Source organism: Mandrillus leucophaeus, unplaced genomic scaffold (genome assembly GCF_000951045.1).
Source record: "Mandrillus leucophaeus isolate KB7577 unplaced genomic scaffold, Mleu.le_1.0 Scaffold106, whole genome shotgun sequence".
In the NCBI taxonomy this organism is placed as follows: Eukaryota; Metazoa; Chordata; class Mammalia; order Primates; family Cercopithecidae; genus Mandrillus; species Mandrillus leucophaeus.
In genome coordinates, this window is record NW_012098765.1 from 2779020 (window position 1) to 2792192 (window position 13173).

The 13173-nt window shown below is 54.0% G+C and overlaps 1 protein-coding gene across 1 annotated transcript; it reads left to right on the forward strand.

Moving 5' to 3' along the window:
* The first annotated feature begins 804 nt into the window (after positions 1–804).
* Positions 805–12939, forward strand: HIPK4 (homeodomain interacting protein kinase 4). Its single transcript, XM_011983824.1, has 4 exons — positions 805–1582; positions 7982–8338; positions 10947–11792; positions 12441–12939. The coding sequence occupies exons 1-4, from the start codon at positions 1118–1120 to the stop codon at positions 12621–12623; spliced, it is 1851 nt and encodes a 616-aa protein (XP_011839214.1). The 5' UTR covers positions 805–1117; the 3' UTR covers positions 12624–12939.
* Positions 12940–13173: the final 234 nt, after the last annotated feature.

Here is a 13173-nt window from a genome sequence, read left to right on the forward strand (position 1 = left end):
ACCACTACACCCGGCTAATTTTTAGTATTTTTAGTAGAGACAGGGTTTCACCATGTTAGCCAGGATGGTCTCGATCTCCTGACCTCATGATCCGCCCTCCTCAGCCTCCCAAAGTGCTGGGATTACAGGTGTGACCCACCGCACCCAGCCAAAAATAAATACATTTTCTAATTTGGCCTCAACATCTCCCCCAAGCTGCTCCGTATCCATGTCCATTTCTCAGGGACTGCCTCTGCACGCCAGAGCCTTGGGCCTGGTCTTAGACAGCTCCCGCCTTTCCCCCAACCTGTCAGTCTCACGGCTGCTCCTTCTGGCCTTGGGAGTGTCTCATTCACTGGCCTCGCCCTGCCCTCCCCGACCTCTCCCATCCGTGCCCTGTCCTGGACTCTTTCCCTGGCTTGGGGCTTCCACTGTTACCCGCTCCAACCTATCCTTTTTCATACAGTAACTTTCTGACACTCATATCTGACCCTGTCCTCCCCTGCTCAAAGCCCCTCTGTGGCTCCCCAGTGCCCTCAGAACAGAGTCCAAACTCCTTAGCCTGGCGTTCAGGGCCTTTTATCCCTCATGCCACAGCAGTCACAGGCTGGGACAGGAGTTTTCTGAACACAGACACCCACACATCACATCTCCCAAGCTCAAGAAGCCCACCTTTCCTCACTCCTGCCTTATCCTCATTCCTGTATGACCAAGGCCCACGATTAGACTCCCCTCTGTCAACACTTCACCTGTTTGGTCTTTGCAAGATTCCACGACTGGGCGGGGGAGGGGGGGCCCAGCCTGGCACCCCACCCCCACTCCAGCCAGGGCTCAGGTCTCCAACAACAGAACCAGAGCCACTCAACAGCGCTGGAACCCATTCAGTGGGGCCTGGGGCCCCTCATCCCAAGCCAGGAGGGCTTTTGGGGAGGGGCGCAGCCCCTGGCAGACTGACAGTGTGGCCTGGGGATTTGGGGGTGCCAAGGAAGCAGGGGCCAACCTCGTAGGAGGAGGCACGAGTGCGGTTCTCTTTCCCCCACTGGGGGGCCTGCTGTGTCGGCGGCCAGGCGGGAGGCCTGGGCGGCAGAGCCAGTGGCGCAGGGGCCTGGGCAGGGCGGTGTCTGGCAGCGGGGGCACCATGGCTACCATCCAGTCGGAGACCGACTGCTACGACATCATCGAGGTCTTGGGCAAGGGGACCTTCGGGGAGGTAGCCAAGGGCTGGCGGCGGAGGACGGGCGAGATGGTGGCCATCAAGATCCTCAAGAACGACGCCTACCGCAACCGCATCATCAAGAACGAGCTGAAGCTGCTGCACTGCATGCGAGGCCTGGACCCTGAGGAAGCCCACGTCATCCGCTTCCTCGAGTTCTTCCACGACGCCCTCAAGTTCTACCTGGTCTTCGAGCTGCTGGAGCAAAACCTTTTTGAGTTCCAGAAGGAGAACAACTTCGCGCCCCTCCCTGCCCGCCACATCCGTACAGTCACCCTGCAGGTGCTCAGAGCCCTGGCCCGGCTCAAGGAGCTGGCGATCATCCACGCTGATCTCAAGCCTGAGAATATCATGCTGGTGGACCAGACCCGCTGCCCCTTCAGGGTCAAGGTGAGTAGGGGCCGTCTAGGGTGGCTGTGTCCCTAGTTCCTTGTCTTTTTCTCAGCTTCTTCCAGCCCTGGATGGGGTGTGTGTGTGTGTGTGTGTGTGTGTGTGTGTGTGTGTGTCCGACTTTCATTCTGTTGCCCAGGCTTGAGTGCAGTGGCACAATCTCAGCTCACTGCAACCTCTGCCTCCTGGGTTCAAATGGGTTCAAGTGATTCTCCTGCCTCAGCCTCCCGAGTAACTGGGATTACAGGGATGCGCCACCATGCTGCCCAGCTAATTTTTTTTGTACTTATTGGAGATGGGGTTTCACCATGCTGGCCAGGCTGGTCTTGAACTCCTGACCTCAAATGATACCCCCGCCTCGGCCTCCAAAAGTGCTGGGATTACAGGCGTGAGCCACTGTGCCCAGCCTACTTTTTAAAATTTTAAGATATTTATTTATTTAGTTTCAGAGACAAGGTCTTGCTCTGTTGCCCAGGCTGGAGTGCAGTGGTACAATCATAGCTCACTGCAGCCTTAAACTCCTGAGCTCAAGCGATCCTCCCACTTCAGCCTTCCAATTAGCTGAGATTATAAGCACACACCACTGTGCCTGGCGAATTAAATTTTTTTTTTTTTTTTTCCGTAGAAACAAGGCCTTGCTATGTTGTCCAGGCTGGTCTTGAACTCCTTGGCTCAAGCAATCCTCCTGCCTCAGCTTCCCGAAGCACTGAGATTACAGGCAGGAGCCACTGTGCCCAGTCTCTTCAGACACTAAGATTTCTCTTGTCTACCTCTGGGGCCTGAGGTCTTCCCAAGGCCCTGTCCATAATGGCTCTGCTCTGCCTTGCTCCTGACCCCCAAATCCTCCCCATCTTCTTGTCCCAATTCTGATGTCTTCTCTGTCCCAGACCTGAGGTCTCCCCTGTTCTCTTCCAGGCCCTGAGGTCTCCCTGTCCTGGTCCATTCTCAGCTCAGCTTCTCTGGCCTGTCCTTGTGGGGCTGACATTCTAGTGGGAGACAGAGGGTCACCAAGATAAATGAGTGAAATATGATAAGCAAGTGAGAAGGAGGGAGGAAGTGGATGCTGGGTGTTCATAGAGATGGGTGGTGCTGAGTGAGCTTTTAGACATGGTGGTCAGCTAGGCCTCACTGAGAAGGTAACTTTGAGGGAAATCCTGAAGGAGGGAGAAAGCTGTATAGCCATCTGGAGACAGAGCATCCAGGCAGAGGGAACAGCCAGTGCAAAGGCCCTGAGGTAGGAGTCTGTTCTCACGCTACTATAAAGAACTACCTGTAGGCTGGGCACAGTGGCTCACACCTATAATCCCAGCACTTTGGGAGGCCAAGGTGGGTGGATCACTTGAGGTCAGGGGTTCGAGACCAGCCTGACTAACATGGTGAAACCCCATCTTTACTAATAATACAAAAATTAGTTGGGCATGGTGGCACACGTCTGTAGTCCCAGCTACTCGGGAGGCTGAGACAGGAGAATCACTTGAACACAGAGGTGGAGGTTGCAGTGAGCCAAGATGGTGCCACTGCCCTCTAGCCTGGGCAATAGAGTGAGACTCCATCTCAAAAGCAAACCAACCAACAAACAAACAAACTACCTGAAACTGGGTAATTTATAAATAAAGAAAAGGTTTAATTGACTCACAGTTCCTCATGGCTAGAGAGGACTCAGGAAACTTACAATCATGGCGGAAGGTGAAGGGGAAGCAAGGCATGTCTTACATGGTGGCAGGAGAGAGAGCGTGCAGGAGAAGCTGCCACTTTTAAACCATCAGATCTCATGAGAACTCACTATCATAAGAACAGCATAGGGGAAACTGCCTTCAGGACCCAATCACCTCCCACCAGGTTCCTTTGGTGACATTTAGAGATGAGGTTTGGGCAGGGACACAGAGCCAAACCATATCAAGGAGTGTGCCAATTGTATGCATTTGAAGAACACCAGGGAGGCCTGTGTGGCTGAAGCAGAATGAATGAGGTGAAGAGGGAAGAAATGAGTCCAAGGAGGTGATGGGGCCAGGCATGCAGGGCCTTGTTGGTCACAGCACGGACTTTGGTTTTATTCCGAGGAAGATGGAGCCACAGGAGGAATCTAAGCAGAGGAGGACTCGGTCTGACTCAGAGAAACAAGCCTAAGCCTTGTTTCTCTGGCTGCATAAGGGGAGCAGACAGGGGTGGGTTGGGCAGGAGCAGGAAGGCAGAGGGGTGACTGTGCTAGTCCAGGTGGGAGATGTGGCAATTGGGACCAGAGTCAGGGCAGTGGGAGCAGGAGACTTGGGTGGATTCTGGGTAGATTTCGGAGCTAGAGACAAGAGGATTTGTTGATAGATCTTACATGAAGGGTGACAGAGCGAGAGAGGAGTAGAGGGGGACAAAAGCCTGTTGGTCCGAGCAACTGGAAGCATGTGTATTACTCATCATGGTCAGTTTGTCGATGAATAAACATTTACTGAATGCCTGCTTTGGGTCTGGCCTTGTGCTGGACACACAGAGGCATCTCCTCCATACTGTCACAGGCCCCTGGTGCTGACCCCTCTGTCCACCTTTTTTTTTTTTTTTTTTTGAGACAGGGTCTGGCTCTTTCACCCAGGCTGCAGTGCCATGGCACCTTCTCGGCTCACTGCAACCTCCACCTCCTGGGCTCAAGTGATCCTCCTGCCCCAGCCTCCCGAGGAGCTGGGACTACAGGCATGCACCACCATGCCCAGCTAATTTTTGTATTTTTTTTTCTTTTTTGAGATGGAGTCTTGCTCTTGCTCTTGTCACCCAGGCTAGAGTGCAATGGCATGATCTTGGCCCACTGTCTCCTCCTCCCAGGTTCAAGCAATTCTCCTGCCTCAGCTTCCTGAGTAGCTGGGATTACAGGTGCCCGCCACCCGTACCCAGCTAACATTTTTTTTTTTTTTTTTGAGACGGAGTTCCACTCTTGTTACCCAGGGGGGAGTGCAGTGGCACAGTCTCAGCTCACTGCAAGCTCCGCCTCCCACATTCAAGCAATTCTCCTGCCTCAGCCTCCCGAGTAGCTGGGATTACAGGCATCTGCCACCACACCTGGCTAATTTTTGTATTTTTAGTAGAGACGGGGTTTTACTCTCGGGGAGTCACGGAGATTCAGAGTGAAAATGGCAGACAGCTCCACCAGACGCATGGGGAGATACAAAGGCTTTGGGCGATTCGCGGCGTTGGTTCTGCAGCTGTTGGTCAAAGCACCTGTCATGTGCCAAAGGCCTGTGACAGGTGTGAACAGTGCCTGATGAGGAAGACAGAAGAGGACCTGGACTTCAGGGAGGTGTCTTCCTAGTGGACGACACAGAGACAGAGATGGAAAGAGAGAGAGACACTGAGAGACAAGAGACAGGCAAGTGATGGAGAGGTAGATGCAAAGAAAGAACAAGAGAGGTACAAATGGCCAGGCACAGTGGCTCATGCCTGGAATCTCAGGACTTTGGGAGGCCGAGGTGGGAGGATTGCTAGAGCCTAGGAGTTCAAGACCAGCCTGGGTAACATGGTGAAAACCCATCTCTACTGAAAATACAAAAATTAGCCGGGCATGGTGGCATGTGCCTGTAGTCCCAGCCACTTGGGAGGCTGAGGCAGGAGAATCGCTTGAACCTGGAAGGTGGAGGTTGCCTTGAGCCAAGATCGCGCAACTGTACTTCAGCTTGGGTGACAGGGTGAGCCACTGTCTCAAAAGAGAGACAGAGAGATACAAACAAGAGATGGAAATAGAATGAAGGATTACAAAGCCCATACATTCATTCATTCATTCACTCATTATTTACTGAGCCCCTGCTGTGTGCCAGGTACTGTTCTAGGCATCTAGGGATATGGTATTGAACAAAGTGGATATAATCTTTGCCCTTGTGGGACTGACATCCTAGCTGGGGAGAGAAATGCTGAACTTGATAAGGAAGTAGACTAGGACCAGGTGCGGGGCCTCATGCCTATAATCCCAGCATGTTGGGAGGCTGAGGCAGGAGGATCACTTGAGCCCAGGAGCTTAAGACCATCCTGGGCAACATAGTGAGACCTATCTCTATCTCTACAAAAAGTTAAAAAATTAGCTGGGTATGGTGGTGTGTGCCTGCGGTCCCAGCTACTCAGGAGGCTGAGGCGGGAGGATCTCATGAGCCCTTCAGTTCGCGGCAGCAGTGAGCTATGATGGAGTCACTGCACTCCAGCCTGGGTGATAAAGCAAGACCCTGTCTCTAAAAAGAAAAAAAAGGGCTGGGTGCAGTGTCTCACGCCTGTAATCCCAACACTCTGGGAGGCCGAGGCAGGCAGACCACCTGAGTCAGGAGTTTGAGACCAGCCTGGCTAACATGGTGAAACCCCGCCCGTCTCTACCAAAAATGCAAAAGATTAGTGCTTGTAATTCCAGCGACTCGGAGGCTGAGGCAGGAGAATCGCTTGAACCCAGTAGGTGGAGGTTGCAGTGAGCCAAGATCACACCACTGCTCTCCAGCCTGGCTGACAGAGCGAGACTCCATCACAAAAAATAAATAATTAAAAATAAAATTAAAATAAAAAATTAAAAGATATAGTGTGTGAAATGGCATTAAGAGCGATGGTGGGGCTGGGCACGGTGGCTCACGACTGTAATCCCAGCACTTTGGGAGGCCGAGGCGAGTGGATCACCTGCGGTCAGGAGTTTGAGACCAACCTGGCCATCATGGCGAAACCCTGTCTCTACTAAAAATGTAAAAATTAGCTGAGCGTGGTGGCAAGCGCATGTAATCCCAGCTACTTGGGAGGCTGAGGCAGGAGAATCACTTGAACCTGGGAGGCGGAGGTTGCGGTGAGCCAAGATTGCACCATTGCACTCCAGCCTGGGCGACGAGCAAAACTCTGTCTCAAAAATCTTCATCTCAAAAAAAAAAAAAAAAAGAAAAAAGGAAAAACAGGGGCCTGACAGAGGGATAGGAAGGGTGGGGGCTGATGCTTTAACAGAATGATTAGGGGAGGCCTCACTGAGAAGGTGATCATTTTTTTTTATCCTCCCTTTCTGCTTTTGATAGAAACGTGACATTTGAGTAAAGACCTGAAGGAGGTGAGGCAGGGAGCCCTGTGCTCATGCAGGGAAGAGCATTTCAGACAGAAGGAACAGCCAGTGCAAAACCCTGAGCTGGGAATGTCTGATTTATTCAAGGAATAGTGAGGAGGCCCTTGTGGCTGGAGGAGGGTGAGTGACGGGGAGAGTGGGAGATGTGGCAGAGAGGTGACAGAGCAGACGTTGGAGACCTGTGGGCCACGGTGAGGACCTTGGCTTTTGTCACAGGATGTGACTGTGAGCAGGGGAGGACCCAATCTATCCCAGGCGACCACAGGATCCCCTTGGATGTTTGTGAGAGACAGACTAGGGGGCAGAGGAGAGGAGCAGGGAGACCAGCGAGGAGGCCCCTGTGTCAGTCTAGGTTGGAGAGGATGTGGGATAGGACCAGGGTGGGGGCTGCGGATGGCATGCAGAGCGAGCAGATTCTAGATCTGTTGGCTGATGGACAAGGTGTGGGGTACAAGAGGAAGAGTAGGGTCCTAATCCTCCTATGCATAGTTCTAGCGGAGAGAAACAGAGACAGAGTCAGTCACTCGAACCAGACACAAAGACTGGAAGAGACAGAGATAGCGACTTAAGAACTATGACCACAGCTGAGTGAGGTGGCTCATGCCTGTAATTCCAGCTAGGGAGGCTGAGGTGGGTGGATCATCTGAGGTCAGGAGTTCGAGACCAGTCTGGCCAACATGGTGAAACCCCGTCTCTACTAAAAATACAAAAATTAGCAGGGCATGGTGGTGTGCACCTGTAGACCCAGCTACTGGGAGGCTGAGGCAGGAGAATCACTTGAACCCAGGAGGTAGAGGTTGCAGTGAGCCTACATTGTGCCACTATACTCCAACCTGGGCAACAGAGTGGCACTTGGTCTCAAAAAACAAACAAACAAACAAACAAAAAACAGCAACAAAGGCTGGGCGCAGTGGCTCACGCCTGTAGTCCCAGCACTTTGGGAGTTTGAGGCGTGTGGGTCACCTGAGGTCAGGAGTTCGAGACCAGCCTCGCCAACATAGTGAAATCCCAATTCTACTAAAAATACAAAAAATTAGCCAGGCGTGGGGGCGGGCGCCTGTAATCCCAGCTACTCAGGAGACTGAGGCATGAGAATCGCTTGAACTGGGGAAGTGGAGGTTGCAGTGTGCCGAGACAGTGCCATTGCGCTCCAGACTGGGCAACAAGAGCCAGACTCTGTCTCAAACAAACAAAAACCAACAAAGCGACTAAAGAGTCACAGACCCAGAGATGGCCAGAGTCAAATAGCAGATGCAGGAATATGCCAGGTGAGAGATGCCAGGGGTGGCCCGGCTGGGCTGTCCCTGCACTTGACCTGCCCACTCGCCCTCTTCTCCACCGGACAGGTGATTGACTTCGGCTCTGCCAGCATTTTCAGCGAGGTGCGCTACGTGAAGGAGCCATACATCCAGTCGCGCTTCTACCGGGCCCCCGAGATCCTGCTGGGGCTGCCCTTCTGCGAGAAGGTGGATGTGTGGTCCCTGGGCTGCGTCATGGCTGAGCTGCACCTGGGCTGGCCCCTCTACCCCGGCAACAACGAGTACGACCAGGTGCGCTACATCTGCGAAACCCAGGGCCTCCCCAAGCCGCACCTGTTGCACGCCGCCCGCAAGGCCCACCACTTCTTTAAGCGCAACCCCCACCCTGACGCCGCCAACCCCTGGCAGCTCAAGTCCTCGGCTGACTACCTGGCCGAGACGAAGGTAAGGGAGAAGTTGGGTGAGGGCAGTCAGTGTGGGGGCTGTTACATGAAAAAAAATCTAGGATGGGCGACATGGCTCACACCTGTAATTCTAGCACTTTGGGAGGCTGTGGTGGGAGGACCCCTTGAGCCCAGGGGTTTGAGACTAGCCTAGGGAACATAGTGAGACCTCCTGTTTATAAAACGTGGAAAAAAAAAATTAGCTGGGCGTGGTGGTATGGGCCTGTTGTCTCAGATACATGGGAGGCTGAGGCAGGAGAATTCCTTGAGCCTGGGAGATCCAGGCTACAGTGAGCTGTGGTCATGCCACTGCACTTGAGCCTGGGTGATAGAGCAAGACCCTGTTTCAAAAAGAAAAATAAAAGAAAAATCTATCAGACCAGAAGAATGGAGTGAAAAGAATAAAAAACAAAATAAAAGAAATTTTTTCTTCTTTTTTTTTTTTATTGAGAGGAAGTCTCGATCTGTTGCCCAGGCTGGAGGGCAGTGGCGTAGTCTCGGCTAACTGCAACCTCTGCCTCCCGGGTTTAAGGGATTCTTCTGCCTGAGCCTCCCGAGTAGCTGGGACTACAGGCACTCGCCATCACACCTGGCTAATTTTTTGTATTTTTAGTAGAGATGGGTTTTTTTTTTTTTTTTTTTTGGGGGGAGGGGGGACGGAGTCTCGCTCTGTCACCCAGACTGGAGTGCAGAGGCGCAATCTCGGCTCACTGCAAGCTCCGCCTCCTGGGTTCACGCCATTCTCCTGCCACAGCCTCCCGAGTAGCTGGGACTACTGGCGCCCGCCAGCGCACCCGGCTAATTTTTTGTATTTTTAGTAGAGACGGGGTTTCACCGTGTTAGCCAGGGTGGTCTCGATCTTCTGTCCTCGTGATCCTCCCGCCTCGGCCTCCCAAAGTGCTGGGATTACAGGCGTGAGCCACTGCACCCGGCCAAGAGATGGGGCTTTACCATGTTGGCCAGGCTGGTCTCAAATACCTGACCTCATGATCCACCCGCCTCGGCCTCCCAAAGCGGTGGGATTACAGGCATGAGCCACTGCGCCCAGCCAAAAAAATATTTTTTTAATATTTGAAAAAAATTATTTGTGGGCTGAATCTCAGTGAGAACTGGAGCTTGGGGGTCAGCCTAGGGCATTTTCACAGCAAGAAAGAGCTGGGTGAGATCAAATGTGGGACTCAGCTGCTTCAGCAAGATAGATCTGGGGGAGACACTGCAGGGAGAATTGGACGTTTGGAAGTCAGGTGTGAGGGCTGCTCTAGCAAGAGGGATCTGGGTCATACTACAAGTGTGACAGGAAGATTGGGGCGGCTTCTCTGCCAGCTTCAGCTCTGGGGTCAGCAACTTGTGTGGCAAGAGGGATGAGACCACGGAGAAAAAATGAGGACTGAGACTGGCTGTGAGAATTGCAAAAGAGGCCAGGTGCAATGGCTTATACCTGCAGTCCGAGCACTTTGGTGGGGCCAAGGCAGGAGGATCGCTTGAAGCCATCCTGGGTGACATAGCAAGACTGCGTCTCTAGAAAAAATTTTTTTTTAATTTAGCCAGGCATGGTGGCACACACCTGTAGTTCCAAGCTACTTGGGAGGCTGAGGTGGGAAGATCACTTGAACCCGGGAGTTGGTGGTTGCAGTGAGCTGTGATTGCACCACTACACTCCAGTCTGGGTGACAGAGCAAGATCCTGTTTAAAAAAAAGGATCTGAGGCCAGGCACAGTGGCTCACACCTATAATAATCCCAGCATTTTGGGAGGCCAAGGCGGGTGGATCACCTGAAGTTAGGAGTCTGAGACCAGCCTGGCCAACATGGTGAAACTCTGTCTCTACTAAAAATACAAAAAGTAGCTGAGCATCGTGGTGGACGCCTGTAATTCCAGCTGCTTGGGAGGCTGAGGCAGGAGAATCGCTTGAAGTTGGGAGGCAGAGGTTGCAGTGAGCCGAGATTGTGCCATTGCACTCCAGCCTGGATGACAAGAGTGAAACTCTGTCTCAAAAAAAAAAAATTTTCTGAGACCTCAGGTGAGTCTAGAGGTTTGGGGCAGCAGCCAGTCTGCTACCTCTACGGCTTTGTCCCTCCAATCTGTGCAGCAAGAGCCTGGGACTAGGAGTTTGAGGTCACAAGTCCTGATTTCACAGCAAGAAGGGTCTGGATGGGACCACAGGTGAGACTAAAAGTTGATGGCAGTTCCATAGCAGGGAACTAGTTCCATAAACTAGTGTAGCAAGAAGGGTCTGGGTTCCACCACCAGGAGGCCTGGGATCAAGCGTGGAGCTGTGGCAGTAAGAGGGACCTGGATTTGATTCCAGGGAAGACTAGAGATTCCGGGCAGCCCCTCTGCTAGCTGCTGGTAGGGGCTGCACCCATGGTGCTGGGGTGGACTGGAGGTCTGGGGCAAGGGGTGGAACTTGGACCAGTGAAAGCTTTGGGTTAGATTAGAGCGGCTCGGGTGTGACAGATCCAGGGTGGCCCTCCTAGCAGCCAGAGAGCTCCAAGGCAGATCATGGGCAGACCTGGAAGTTGGGGCTACATGTGGGTGCCACAGCAAGAGTGCTCAGGGCCCTAGCCCTGCACAAGGGTCAACCCTGCTCCCTTCTCTATGCCTGGCCAGGTGCGCCCACTGGAGCGCCGCAAGTATATGCTCAAATCCTTGGACCAGATCGAGACAGTGAATGGTGGCAGTGTGGCCAGTCGGCTGACCTTCCCCGACCGGGAGGCACTGGCAGAGCACGCCGACCTCAAGAGCATGGTGGAGCTGATCAAACGCATGCTGACCTGGGAATCACATGAACGCATCAGCCCCAGTGCTGCCCTGCGCCACCCCTTCGTGTCCATGCAGCAGCTGCGCAATGCCCACGAGACCACCCACTACTACCAGCTCTCCCTGCGCAGCTACCGCCTCTCGCTGCAGGTGGAGGGCAAGCCCCCCGCGCCCGTCGTGGCTGCAGAAGATGGGACCCCCTACTACCGTCTGGCTGAGGAGAAGGAGGCTGCGGGCATGGGCAGTGTGGCCAGCAGCAGCCCCTTCTTCCGAGAGGAGAAGGCACCAGGTATGCAAAGAGCCATCGACCAGCTGGACGACCTGAGTCTGCAGGAGGCTGGGCATGGGCTGTGGGGTGAGACCTGCACCGATGTGGTCTCCGACATGATGGCCCCCCTCAAGGCAGCCATCACTGGCCGCCACATGCCCGACTCGGGCCCCGAGCCCATCCTGGCCTTCTATAGCAGCCGCCTGGCAGGCCGCCACAAGGCCCGCAAGCCACCTGCGGGTTCCAAATCCGACACCAACTTCAGCAACCTCATCCGGCTGAGCCAGGTCTCGCCTGAGGATGACAGGCCCTGCCGGGGCAGCAGCTGGGAGGAAGGAGAGCATCTCGGGGCCTCTGCTGAGCCACCGGCCATCCTGCAGCGAGATGGGGATGGGCCCAACATTGACAACATGACCATGGAGGCTGAGGTGAGCCGGGTGCATTTAGGATACGATTAGGGTGTGAGGAGGCTCAGCACACACTCACCCACCTTAGGATAAGATTAGGATGTGAGGAGGCTCAGCACACTCAACCCACATGCAGGATATGATTAGGGTGTGAAGAGGCTCAGCACACACTCACCCATGCTCAGGTTACGATTGGGGTGTGAGGAGGCTCAGCACACACTTACCCATGTTCAGGATATGATTAGGGTGTGAGGAGGCACAGTACACACCTAATACCGTCAAGATATGGTAAGGCTCAGCACATACTCAGCTATTTCCAGGCTGTGACAAAAACTCAGGGCACAGTAATCTACTTATAAGAAGTGATAAAGAGCCTGGGCAACATAGTGAGATCCCGTCTGTACCAAAGAATTAGAAATATTAGCTGGTTTTGGTGGCATGCATCTGTAGTCCCAGCTACTCAGGAGGCTGAGGTGGGAGGATCACTTGAGCCAGGGAGGTCGAGGCTGCAGTGAGCTGTCATCGCATCACTGCAAAGAGGCGATAAAGGCCCAGCACTGGTAAGACCCTAGCACGTGCTCACCCTCATCAGGTGGAGCTGACAGAGGCTCAGCAGACACTAACACACTAACACTGCTTGGCTGATGCCCCTCTCCTCTTCCCCCACAGAGGCCAGACCCTGAGCTCTTCGACCCCAGCAGCTGTCCCGGAGAATGGCTGAGTGAGCCAGACTGGACCCTGGAGGGCGTCAGGGGCCCACGGGCTCAGGGGCTCCCACCCCGCCGCTCCCACCAGCATGGTCCGCCCCGGGGGGCCACCAGTTTCCTCCAGCATGTCACCGGGCACCACTGATGGTGATTCCACCCCTGCCCATCACTGAGGGCTGGACTAGCTGAGCTGGCATCCCCTCCCAACCTGAACTGCTCCTCAGAGCCATCTCCCGAACCCACAAATTATTCTTACAGAAAGATAGTTATCTGGAAATTCCCATTCCCCGTCTGCGGTGCGGTGCGTGCCTGCACACTTCTCTTAAACACAGCAGAGCTTTGGAGTCTGGCCCATGCTCCTTGGCCAGAGGGACAGCAGGAAGGGGGGCTGCACCCCGCTGGCCCTGCGACTGCCCTCGGCCCTGCTGCCTCTGTCTGTTTCAATATAGAACTGTTCAGCAGTCCTGCTTCAAGCCTGCTCTCACTGCCTGGGGCTTGGACTGGCCCTGGGGGGAATGGGGGCTCCAGGCTGGCACCCAGTGACTCGCTCTGCGATGTTGGGCCCAGTTGACCACTGGCTTAGGCTGGAGCCTGGGCTGCTGTCACACTACGAGGGAAAAGCTGTGCTTGGTTGACTAACCCATGTCCTAAATATGCTATGTACTTGGCACATTGGGAATCCACCCTCGGAACAT